At 40.7% G+C, this 12,650-nt stretch overlaps 1 protein-coding gene across 1 annotated transcript; it reads left to right on the top strand.

Moving 5' to 3' along the window:
* Nucleotides 1-1,401: 1,401 nt before the first annotated feature.
* Nucleotides 1,402-12,035, top strand: LOC119128061 (probable carboxypeptidase X1). Its single transcript, XM_037260113.1, has 15 exons — nucleotides 1,402-1,899; nucleotides 2,434-2,571; nucleotides 3,426-3,535; nucleotides 3,610-3,749; nucleotides 4,344-4,428; nucleotides 4,500-4,659; nucleotides 5,338-5,423; nucleotides 6,007-6,130; nucleotides 8,447-8,643; nucleotides 9,081-9,260; nucleotides 9,328-9,525; nucleotides 10,589-10,685; nucleotides 10,818-10,957; nucleotides 11,153-11,255; nucleotides 11,553-12,035. Exons 1-15 carry the CDS (start codon nucleotides 1,662-1,664, stop codon nucleotides 11,819-11,821), a joined length of 2,265 nt encoding a protein of 754 aa, XP_037116008.1. The 5' UTR covers nucleotides 1,402-1,661; the 3' UTR covers nucleotides 11,822-12,035.
* Nucleotides 12,036-12,650: the final 615 nt, after the last annotated feature.

The following is a 12,650-nucleotide window of genomic DNA, read 5'->3' on the forward strand; positions in this document are numbered from 1 at the left end:
ATAGCGCACATGCAGACGTGAGGAGCGTAGAATTCAAATAACCTCTTGATTTTATTCCATCAGTATGGTGAAGAATTGAACTGCAAACGCATCCAAAATGAAAAACCATGTCACGAGTGTAGCAGAGTTAATGCTGATGACTTTGAGTTCAACAAGTCTCTGGTCTATTTGCTTGAGGTGCTCCATTGAACCATATAGTATACGTACCTTCTGGGCAACACCAGTGAGAGTTCCATAGTGGTTAGTACTCTGGACTGTCGCCCCAGCGACCCGCGTTCAAATCCCGGTGGGGCCAAAAAATATTTTATCATGGAAAACACAGGGTTAGGGCTGGGGTTAGGCCTAGGGTTAGTGCTGAAGTTGGGTTTAGGGTTAGAGCTAGAGTTAGGGTTGGGGTTAGGGCTAAGGTTAGGTTAGAGCTAGGGTTAGAGTTAGGGTTAGAGCTAGGGTTAGTGTTACAGATAGGGCTGGGGTTAGAGCTAGGGTTAGGGTTAGAGGGTTAGGGTAACCCTAACCCTAATTCCGGGCCTGACCCTAACCCTAGCCCTAACCCCAACCCTAAAATAAATCTTATTTATTTATTCTTTTTTTTTTTTTACCTATTGAAGTGTCCATGAGATGTACCTAATCACAGGCCACTTCATTAGGGAAAAAGTGTAAGTGAAAGTGAAAAGTGCCACACCCGCCCTCACTCACGAGCCAACACTAACGTAATTGCAACTAGAGAGTGTTATTTCAGTAGAAATAACTTGAATGCTGATGTGAGATCCCACAGAATTAGAGAAGATTTAAAATGACTAAATTATTGTACACTTGAATGCCGCTGATGATTTTGAAGGATCTTAGCTGGGCGGGCGGACTTCATTTAGTAATGGTGTAGCTTTGACCAATTGATACAAAAATTTCTTGTGGCATCTTTAGGCAAATAAGACTAGAGACAGTATTGGGGGTTTTAGCCATTTGTGGCACTACTCGCTCCTTATTTGTTAAACTATTACAATGAACATTGTTAAGATAAGTGTGATTGAGGGTTTCACATCTTGCCCTAAATCTGTCAAATATTCTGAGAATTGCTGAAAACGGTAGATAAATTACAGCTAAATTAAGTAACAGCTAAATATTTAATAATAGAAGGCAAATGTCTCGAATAAACTCAACAAATTGTAGTGGTTTGAACGAGCTGAGAAATTTGGAAGAGACGAGCATGTGAAATATCTTATTGGAAGTTTTAGTGAGAAAATAGGGAATTCTGCAGGGAAAAAAGGTGGAATTATTGAATGTGGAAAAATGGGTCCCAAATTTACCTGAATGGTATTCCAATTCTTTAGGATTGCTGGCCAAATAAAAAGTGGTCAGATTATTATTTTTTTCCTTTTTTGGGGGGGGGGGGGGGGGGGGGCAAATGTGTGAAAGCTTCATGATTAAAAAAAAATCATTGCTATGGTGAAGTTTCTTTTCATAACAAAACACGATGTTCCAAAAGCGACTCTATATTTTCACTCCGGTTTAAATTGCGCTACTTTTCTGTTGGTTTAGAAAAAAAATACTTTTATTTCTTAGATTCACCGGAAATATTTGCCCACTACTGCTAACCTGACGGAAACGGAGCAGTACAGCGGTGCAACTTCTTATAAAAAAATAAAAATAAAAAAAGAAGAAAAATGACCTTGCCAACTTTGAGTCAGCACTTGACTCTGTTTTTGTTCTTCCTTTGTATTTCTCCGGTGCTCATCTCTTGCCGGGCAACCGCCACTGCCAGGTACACTAGCACGGCACGGCCCAAAGGAACCTCCACCGAGACGGGCTCTTTTCCAGCAGCGCCCGCCGACAGCAGCCGGGCTGCGAAGTCCAACAGTCGGAAAACTCCGAGTAAGGTGTCAGAAACTCCTCTACACATAGGTAAAACTGATTGTATTTTGGTTTTTGTTATGGTTACTGTTTGATGTGACCATTCTGCTGTCATTTAATTTTCTATTATGGGAATTTGCTTTTAATAGTAGGCTTTCCCGAATGCCTCCCTGCTCATCAAGCGTGAAATTAAATTACCGCGTTAATCTTTAGTTATGTGCGTGTTTTTGAAAATTTCTATGCGAGTGAGCATTTTGGAATTTCGCCAAATTGTGACATCACAGTGGGGCTAATGTACAATTAACATTACCAGCTCGAAGCGAAACTTATTTTTCTGGACATTACAGGCTTATTGTCCCTATGTGATGCACAAGATATGAGCTTAAATAGCGCATGACTGCAGGAAAAAAAACAAAACTGCAGAAAAAAAAAATGTGTGGGATGAGCGCTGGCACAGTGCACAAGACAGTACTGCCCCTAAATTGATCCGATTTTATTAGGGCAAGAAATATGCTGTGAAAAACACGTCTACAATTCTTGATCCCTGGAGTATTTTGACAAATGCATGCCACACACCTTTTGTAGAGAGGAAGCCAATCAGGAGCGTGAAGATTGCAAAGAAGCCCAAAAGTGTCCTCAAGAAAGTAGAAGTAGCCTCTGAGAAGCCAAAAGTTGTTAAGAAATCCAAGGCCAGCCCGGTGGTCCCCAAGGAGACGGCGACACGTATGTATGGCGTGTGTACGTGATGCGTGGCTGATGCAGCATTGTCACTGAACTCAATGAGATGACTTTTTTTGTCTTTGAGATGTGAATTCTAAAATCCACATTCAAAGCCACTTTTACCTAGCAATTTTAAATGTCTTTGGCATATCTGAGTACTCCCACACTCTAGAAGCCATTCCTTAAAAGACACAAAGTCTGCTGTTTTAGTTGGATTTTGCCATTTTAGAGACAAAAATATCTCATTTTTTATTATACTACTGCCACATTATTGTTTTGACATTGAGAACAAATTGTGCTCATAACTCTGGGAGGTGGCCTAATACTTTTGTCCATAAGTTAAACTCTGTGATACTCCCTTCATGCTTTGCTGATAACATGCAAAGTCTCCTGCAGGACCCCTCTTCCGGAACAATCAAATCCATTGTGATGGTGTATGAATGGGCTATTTGCTGTCCAAATATTTCTGTGTCGAACTGTCTATCAGGGCTAATTGCTGTCCTATTCCCAGATCCTGCAGGACCACAAGATTACACGGAGCACCCTGAACATTTCTAAATCTACGCTAGTGTTTGACACATGCACACACACCCAAAAAAAAAAAAAAACACTCACACTGGAAGACGCTAATCGTCACTTACTATAAGAACTGTAGAAATAAATGCACCACCTTGAAATGATCCAAAAATGCGAAAGGCATATTGCACATGCAAAGTCACTTCTTTTGCCAGTTATTCATGATAAATCATTCATGTCACCTTTCATCAATAAACATTAGTGTGAAAGTGTGTCTACCCCCTGGACCTCATTGAGACTTTTCTTCTGTACCAATCAAATGGCGTGGGCGTTGCCTTCAGAATGTCCTCCTCTGGGTCTGGAGTCCCTCAAAGTGAAAGACACCCAGCTGAGGGCGTCATCCTACAAGCGGCGAGGCCTGGGCCCCCACCGCGGCCGACTCAACATCCAGGTGAGCGCAATCCTTTTGCTGTGAGGCCAAAAATGTGGTGGAGACATTTTTTTTCCCTCCCCCCCACCTGGCAGTCGGGGATCGAGGATGGTGACATTTACGACGGAGCCTGGTGCGCCCATGAGCGCAACACAAAGCAGTGGCTCGAGGTGGACGCTCTGAGACTGACGCGCTTCACTGGTGTCATCCTGCAGGGGCGCAGTTCCATTTGGAGGTCGGGACTAAGGGAAGAAAACTAGCTAGCGCTGCGAAATAGCAGAGTTGTCTACATCGTCCCCTGTCAAACAGTGTCTATTGGTTTTCTTATTTACTTATTTGTATTTTTTTAAGAATAACTCATTATTTAAAAAGAAAAATCCTCATTTATAGAAAATAGTCAATGTAATGTCTGGATTATTTTCTTATTTTTTATTATTATTTATTATTTTCTTTATTTTATAGAACAATATTCCCAATATTTTAAAAAAGTAATTTTTTTTTAAGAAAAAAAGTTATTTTGCAAGATTAAAGTAAACAAAAAAATAAAGTTGTACTTGAAAGTTGAAAATGTTTTTTACACGTTTTTTTAGGGTGAAAATATTTTATGGAAAAATTCTAATCAAAAAGTCATAATTTTATCACAATGAAACTACATTTTTAAAAGAATAAAGTTACAGTTTTATGAGATCAGTTGTTATTTCAAGAAAAAAAAAAGAGAATAGTAATGTGGTGTTTTTCCAAATTAAAAAAAAACTTTGGGATTAAAAGAAAATAGGTATGATTTTCGGCTTTTCAGGAATTCTGACGACAATGCTTGCTTGTTGTGCAGTTGGGATGTGGTTTACACGTATAAGGTGCAGTTCAGTAATGACTCCCAGCTGTGGGCACCATGCATGAACGGGATTCAAGAGGCTGTAAGTGTCGCCCTCCGCCACATTTTGCACATCCCTCCACCGCATCTCTGTTCATACGTGTGTGTGTGCAGATTTTCCAAGGCAACCGTGACCCGGAGACACCGGTGCTGGCTGTCTTCAACACGTCCACGGTGGCGCGTTACATCCGGATCAACCCTCAGACGTGGTACCAGAACGGGACTCAGGGAGACATCTGCCTCAGGGCTGAGGTGCTGGGATGTACACTACCAGGTACTGAAGTTTTTAGGTTATTGAAAATTATACAATAAAAATGATTAAACAAAAATTTCAAATTAGTCAAATAAACCTTTTACTTTGTTATTTAAACTTGTTTTAATTATTTTAGTAAATAATTGATAAATAATAAAATTGATAAATAATAAAATGAAGCACATCATAGATGGGCCATTTTATGCAGGGTAGTAATTAAGTACCTTATTTTATTAAATTATGGTTGATTATTTTATTACGATATAAATCATGACATTAAAAAAGTTGGTAAAACATTACAAGCTTTGTAATTTTGTAATAATTTGACTACATGCATAGATGTTTGATTACATTTATTGCAAATAATATACAAAATGTACATATACGTTGAGTGTGTTTTTATTCGATTAAATAATTAGATAATTAATTATAAATAATAAGATACAATTATTAATATGATAAACACATTTACAAGATGGTATTCTGGTACTAAACATCTGTGCACGGGTCTGACTGTCCAAAACAAACACCCTAATCAAGCATTTTATTAGCACATTTAAAGTTGTGTTATTTTATTTTTTTAAATCTCATCTCTCCGTATGACCTAACCCATCGGTCCACTTTAAAAAGTCAAAGGTGATCCCTTAAGCCACCAAAGTTTGCCCTTGACCTCTGCACGCCATTCTGTTTGTGTTCCAGATCCTAACATGGCGTACCCATGGCAGACGGAAGTCACCCAGGACAAACTGGACTTCAGGCACCACAATTACAAAGAGATGAGGAAGGTGAGGAAGGGTGGGAGTCGGTGCCACACCATGCGCTCCTGTTGCTGTCCAACCACAAAACAAATATTGTGAGGTGTTTTGAGTGCGGCAGCGCACGAGCGGCGGTCACAAAGCAAACATTCACATTGCTGGCCTGGATCCTGAGATCAGACCACAGACAAACAAAATGATTTCAACTCCAATTAATACTGTCACTTAGCACATTCAAAGTGATTATTAGACAATAGTTTTGACTCATGGGTAAGCTGTTTTGCAAGTCATCATCGGTGTTGGGCCAAATCATCCAGATTGTTTTGGGCAAAAGCACAAAAAAATGAGCCAAAGCAATTGAGAACGATTTTCACAACTTTGATGGTACTGACTCATTTGATGGGAAAATGAAAAAAATAAACGATATGAAGGCCGCCAGTTGCCCATTCTTGCTGTAGAATCTTGTCTAAGATGGACCGAAGATTGTTTTGTCCTCCTCTTTGACGCAGGTGTCAAGCTGCCCAACTGTGTCCACGACACAGCACACTTTCCTCCAAACGGGAAACGTATCTTTTCATATTCTTTCCTTAAATTGACTTACTGGTGTTTGCAGTTGATGAAGGCGGTGAATGAGGCGTGCCCCCGCATCACCCGCCTGTACAGCATCGGGAAGAGCTACACCGGGCTACAGCTGCTCGTCATGGAGATCTCAGACAACCCGGGCACGCACGAACTGGGTGAGTGTTAACTTGACGTTAATGTTGTGCGATTAAGGTTGTACGTTTTTAAAATAAATAGTTAAGGTTTGCGGGGGGGGGGAGTTGAAAGTTGTCATTTTTCCACAAAGCAGTTAAGACTAAAGTTGTACTTTGTTATTTAGTGAAGTCATTATATTCCGAGATCTTAAAAGAGCAATTTAACGAAAGCTTTAAAAAAAAAAAACGATTTAATGAGGTTAAAATTGTATTGTTACTATGTCATCCAACAAAAATACAAATACTGACAATACAAAAATGTACCCCTTTTCTATCTAGCTCAGGGGCGGCCGTTGTGCCACTTGCTATCAACTGAAAATGACATTGTTGATCACGGCTCAGGTAACGGACAATCACTGCTCAACTTGTGAAGGTCACGTGACCAAACCAAAAAGAAATTGAGCCATGATTTGTTGTTACTTGAGCCCTGAGTAACCGTGATGTCATTTTCCGATGCCAGCAAGTGGCAAAATGGCCGCCTTCTTGCGACCAAACAAAATGGATGGAGTTTGCTGCTTAGTTTGTACTCCACAATGCAGTAATGCGTTTAGACTACTGTGACCTTATAGTAGCTTACGTGTTATAGACTGAGTGGTGACTTATTTCTGGTAAAATCACTTTTTTTGGAAGCGGCTTTATTCTGTCAAAGTTTGGGGGTATTTTTAGTCAGTCTTTGCATGTGTGTGGTTGCGTCTATTTGTCAAAACAACAAAGAGGAGAGTCGTTGAGCTATCACTGCACCAAAGTCTGTTCTCGGCATTTTAGTCCTGCTGATGTAATAATGCAGCTGTCAACCCCACGAGGGCGCCGTCTGTTAACACTGGAGCAGTTATGTCAGTTTGAGAGTTCCCAAGCGTTGGTGTGTTGTTAGTTTGTTTACATAGAATAGCAATGTCCCTGGCCTTTCAACTTTCCCTTTGGCCGTTTGTATATTATTCCCATAATGCCATTTTACCGTATTCGAAAAACGTGAAAATATTTGAGTCATTATTCCTGCACCGGGTTTCCACTTTTCAGCAATGGCATTGATTTTTGCAAAAAAAATCATCATGGTCAATTAAAAACAAAGCATCAGAGGAAGCATTACAGCTAGTGTCTCAACATCTTGATAATGCTAAGTCTACGGATGGTTGAGCCAGTACGAGCAAGAGCAGCCTCCCCCCAGTGAAGAGAGGCCACACAGCAAAACGGTTCAAGGTATTTTCAATTTATCACACCAGACTTTTAAGAAATGAAATACATTTAATTAATAGCTCCTCAACAGTGAGAAATAATCATTTCAGATGATGGCCTCATTGCCAAAGCACAAGCCATCAAAATGGGACAGTCTAAAACACAATGTAAAACAGCTCAACCTGGCTTAATGTCAGAAAATCATGAACAATCGTTCTCAAAATTAACATCTACATCTCTACCTATGCACACTTTAACCTCTGAAAACATGAAAACAATCGCCAGAGTATTTTGGATTTTATGGGCATTACCACCTTCCTTTTCCTGAGAGTCTCCTGCACCGGAGATTAAAACTTTATTAAAAATGTGATTTTCTTTCTTTAAAAAAGAATCATGCTGAATTGTTTTTTATCTAGTCATGAAACTTTCAAGGTTAAAATATTCCTTTTTTTTTTCATTATAATTATACGGTATTGAAGTCTCATTTTTCTTCTTGAATAGAAATAGATGTATTATATTTCCATGATTTGTCAGATTTCTGAGGCATTGCTTTATGATAGAAGTTGCATCTGAAGTTGCCCCTGATGCATTTGAAGGTGTGTTATGAGGGACAGGAGCCACTTTGTTTTCAGGTAACTCATTTTCAAAGTCTCTCTGTGTGGATTTTGCAGAGCATGGTCAAACAAGTTGCCTCTGAATGAAACTGGTTTACTCTCCACTTGCACAAATGTTGTCCTTGGCCTCTTCAGCTTCGCCGACATCCCATCCCATTTCCCGCCTTAGCTGCGAAAGGCATCATGGGAGTATCCATTTAATTTTTTTCCCCCCATAACTGAGTGCAACAAGACTTCCACACATAGGGTGGCTAGAAAAACCTCCAAGGAAATTATTTTGGAATGTTGCTCCTCAAGAAATATTTGACACTACCGTGTGGAAAAGGCATGCATTCCATACTTGACTATTTGACAAACGTAAGCTAACGCGCATGTTTGTGGATGACACTAGGCCTCTTCCATGCAAAATGGCAGCAGCACAGCCTTAAAATTTCAAGGGAAAAACATCATTAAGGTGTAATGTGTGATGAGAATGAAGTGGGATTTCTCCACTGAATTTTGTGTTGTGCAGGAGAACCGGAGTTCCGCTACGTGGCAGGGATGCACGGGAACGAGGTGTTGGGTCGCGAGCTCCTTCTCAACCTGATGCAGTTCTTGTGTCGCGAATATAAGCTCGGAAATCAGCGCGTCGTCCACCTGGTCCAAGAGACTCGCATCCACCTGCTGCCCTCCATGAACCCCGATGGATACGAGATGGCCTTCAAAAAGGTTTGTCCCTTCTGGCCTGTCAGGTGGCGCCATTTGATAAGAATACTACAGTTGGATGGTTTTTTTTTGTTTCTTTTTTTCAAGCTCACAAAAAAATCTTTTTTTTTTTCTTTTTAGAAAAATCAGAATAGATTAAATTTGTGTGTATTTTTTTTTTTTTTTTTTTAGAAAATGTGATCTTACTAGAACAAATGTGTTTTCGGAAGAAAATTTATGGAATTATTTGACAGTATAAATTGCAGTCTTACTAGACTGAAATCACTTTTTTTCAAGAAACAACATTGTAATTTTGCAAGAATAAAGTTAGATTTAATCTTATGATTTTTTAAAATATATTTTTGAACGTTACAAGGATAAAGTTTGTTTTAATTTTCAAGTAATACAGTTACATTCCCAAAAATACCCGCCCAACAATATCAACGAGTGGTTCCCCGCAGGGCTCGGAATTGTCTGGGTGGACTCTGGGCCGGTACAGCTACGAAGGCATCGACATGAACCACAACTTCGCCGACCTCAACTCAGTCATGTGGACCGCCTTGGAGCTGGAGACGAACCGCTCCAAACTCATCAACCATTACTTCCCCATTCCCGAGCAGTACACCTCGGAGGACGCTTTTGTACGTAGCCCCCCCCTGCCCCCCTCGCCGTCATCTTGCCTTCTTTCTATATCCGTCCGCCCGGCAGGTAGCATCCGAGACCAGAGCCGTGATCAACTGGATGGACAAGATCCCGTTTGTGCTTGGCGCCAACCTTCACGGCGGAGAGTTGGTGGTCACGTATCCGTTTGACATGACCCGCGACTGGGCGCCGCGAGAGCACACACCCACCCCGGACGAAAGCTTCTTCCGATGGCTGGCTGCAGCCTACGCCAGCACCAATCAGGTGACTCTTCAAAATGGCCGACTATCTGTGTCTTCCAGGCATGACTTTTTCTGCGGGTCTCCTCATGAAAGACACGACTACCAATTTCTGTGTTTTTAAAGGGATACTTTTAGCCATCGTCGGCAGTAAAAAGGTCATAGTTTGTATAAAAAAAAAGTGATAACTTCATCCTTTTTATGTACTATTAGTACCTTTAAAAACACATTTTGCCACTCGTCGTCTCGTGCTCAGGGCTCTGGTAACGAGCAATCACGGTGTCGCTTGCATGAGCCGTGATTGGTTGTTACGCCTCCCCATACTTGATTTGCTTGCTTCCTGTTTACTTCTTTCTCGGATTCTCTGAATAACCCATTTAAGAAGCTGACTATCTGGGCCTGAATTAATTGCGCCCTCCTCTGGTACTGAACAAGAAGCAACAAATGCCTCCATTTGACTTAATTGACAATAAAAAACTGTCAGTTGATTTCATGCTCCATCGTGTATTTATTTATTTTTTTACAGCAGGATGATTAGGCTGCTGAGTGCTGACTCGTCGAGTCCAAATTAATTTTGGCCTCCTCTGATGAATGTCAAGAAGTGAATTGTGCCGCCATTGCCTGAAATGGCAAAACACCTTATTCGTCACACAACAATATCATGCTCCTTCTGTCCTTTTTTCGATTTATATCCAAGCCATTTATGCTGTAAAGGCCTGAAACTTTAATAGTATGGACTATTGTTATCTAAATAAATTGAAGGCTCTGCTGGTTAGTTGCCAAAAGGAAATAGTTGGTTATGATTAGCTTGTTTTCTTCTTAGTTCCCAATTTGATTCCTACCGAAGCACATTTTGGCAGCTGATCCTACATGAATTTCACGTTCTTATGGCTGGTTTCCAAAAAGTTAAATACGTATATGTCTGTTGCCCCACACCTTACTTGCTTATCTTGTTTCTTTTGTACTTCCTGGTTAAATGCTTGCAGCTATCAGTTTTGGCAGATGACTTGTCAGGCCTGAATGAATTGCACCTTTTTCTTATGGTTTCTAACAAACAAACAAAGCCTCTTTGCTCTCTAATGTTGCAGGTGATGTCCAACCCCGACCGACGGCCGTGCCACAATAAGGACTTTGTCCGCTACAACAACATCATCAATGGTGCTGACTGGCACAACGTACCTGGAAGTATGAACATATTTTTAGCAGTGTAACGTTTTTACAGATTATTTCATTTCATGTGTGTGTGTGTGTGTGTGTGTGTGTGTGTGTGTGTGTGTGTGTGTGTGTGTGTGTGTGTGTGTGTGTGTGTGTGAGAAGGCATGAATGACTTCAGTTACCTGCACACAAACTGCTTCGAGGTGACGGTGGAATTGTCCTGTGACAAGTTCCCGCATGCCAGCGAGCTTCCCATTGAGTGGGAGAACAACCGAGAGTCTCTGCTGGTCTACATGGAGCAGGTGCTAGTACGCAACTTCACCCACAGTCAAAAAGTCAAAACAGAGGAGTCCATGGAATTTTTAACCGATACGTTGGACAATAGAAATGAACAGAATGATGAGAAGTAATCCACAAGGTCCATGGCACAGGCAGCTTTTTGCTGACTAATGCATTATAATGACCGCTTGCCCAAAAGAACGGTTGACGTGTTCCAGGTGCACAGGGGCATCAAAGGCGTGATCCGTGACAAAGACACGGAGGCGGGAATCTCAGACGCCGTCATTCAAGTAGAAGACATCGACCACCACATCCGATCAGGTAATATCAATAAATTTAAACATTCATACAACAAAAGTATTGGAACACGTGTTGCGGACAGGTAGTTCAAAATTTCAGTGCGTCCTCATTATTACATTGTTTTATATTTATGGACTAGAAGTCTTTTATGGATGATTATATTATGTGTTTATTATAAGAGCTAAATTAAGAGTTACGATTATAATTAATGTATTTATGACTACCACTACGACTACATTAATGTAAGTTTGTTTTCACCGCTTTGTTGAGCCAAGGCCCAGCTTTCCACCAGCTTCCATTTGTGTTGTTCCCGCATAGCTGCCGACGGAGACTACTGGCGCCTGCTGAATCCCGGCGAGTACCGTGTGACAGCCAGCGCCAGCGGCTACCTGCCATCCTCACGCACCTGCCAGGTCATGTACGACTACTTCCCCACCATCTGCGACTTCCGCCTGCCCAAGGAGCCTCGGCTGAGGATCAAGATGGAAAAGCTAAATAAAGGTGGCCAACTCACCAGGGAAATGCGTCTGCGCCTGCGTCGACTGCGCAAACTGCAGCTGGCTGGCAGGCGCGCAAAGACCATGTGAGGATGACCACTTCATTAACTCCAGATGTTGGTGGAAGTATATCTTCATTTCATTATTTTTATTGTCCCTTACATTTAAGATAGCCAAACACAGACTTGGTTGAAAAAAAAAGGAAAAAATATTACATGCATAATTCTTTCAAGCAACTTCCTTATCTTTTAATTTTGTAATTTTATAATGCAATATAATCATAAAAATAAAAAAATGAAGTATATATTCAACTTCAGGTTTTTCAGTTTTTTTTACTTTACAATTGAATAAATTAATAAATTTAAAAGCAGCGGTGCTGTCATCGAGTGTCTAGCTACAAACAACGATTAAAACCAAATGCACGCGCCTATAAAAATGATAAACAATGAGAAATATAAAGTGGAAAAAGTGACACGTGAAAACCATGATAATGGATGCGAAAGTCAGGAGGACATGATTGGCAAGCACCTTCATCCAGGATGAAGTCCTTTCTGGGAGTAATTAAAAAAAACCACACTTGATACACATGGTAATCTAAGGGCAAACATGACTTTCAAAGCTCTTATTGTCTTTAGAACAGACGGAAGGTTTGCTTCCCAAATACAACTTCATTGCCACCTTCATTCATTCAATAGGTTCCAATTGGACTCCAGTGTGTTGCGTCTTGTTTGACAGATGGTAGCTGTGGCGCACAAGGATGCAAGCTCCTGTTTGTACAAGCACCTTCTACAAGCACAAAAGCAAACATGATAGTGTCAACGACTACCTGAAAAGTCAGCATTAATAACCATTTAAATGATACATCTTCATGAAAATACCCAAATAATGTCACGTGAATGCACCAATGTGTGTCTAAATT

The sequence above is a fragment of the Syngnathus acus genome, chromosome 10 (assembly GCF_901709675.1).
Source record: "Syngnathus acus chromosome 10, fSynAcu1.2, whole genome shotgun sequence".
Classification (NCBI taxonomy): domain Eukaryota; kingdom Metazoa; phylum Chordata; class Actinopteri; order Syngnathiformes; family Syngnathidae; genus Syngnathus; species Syngnathus acus.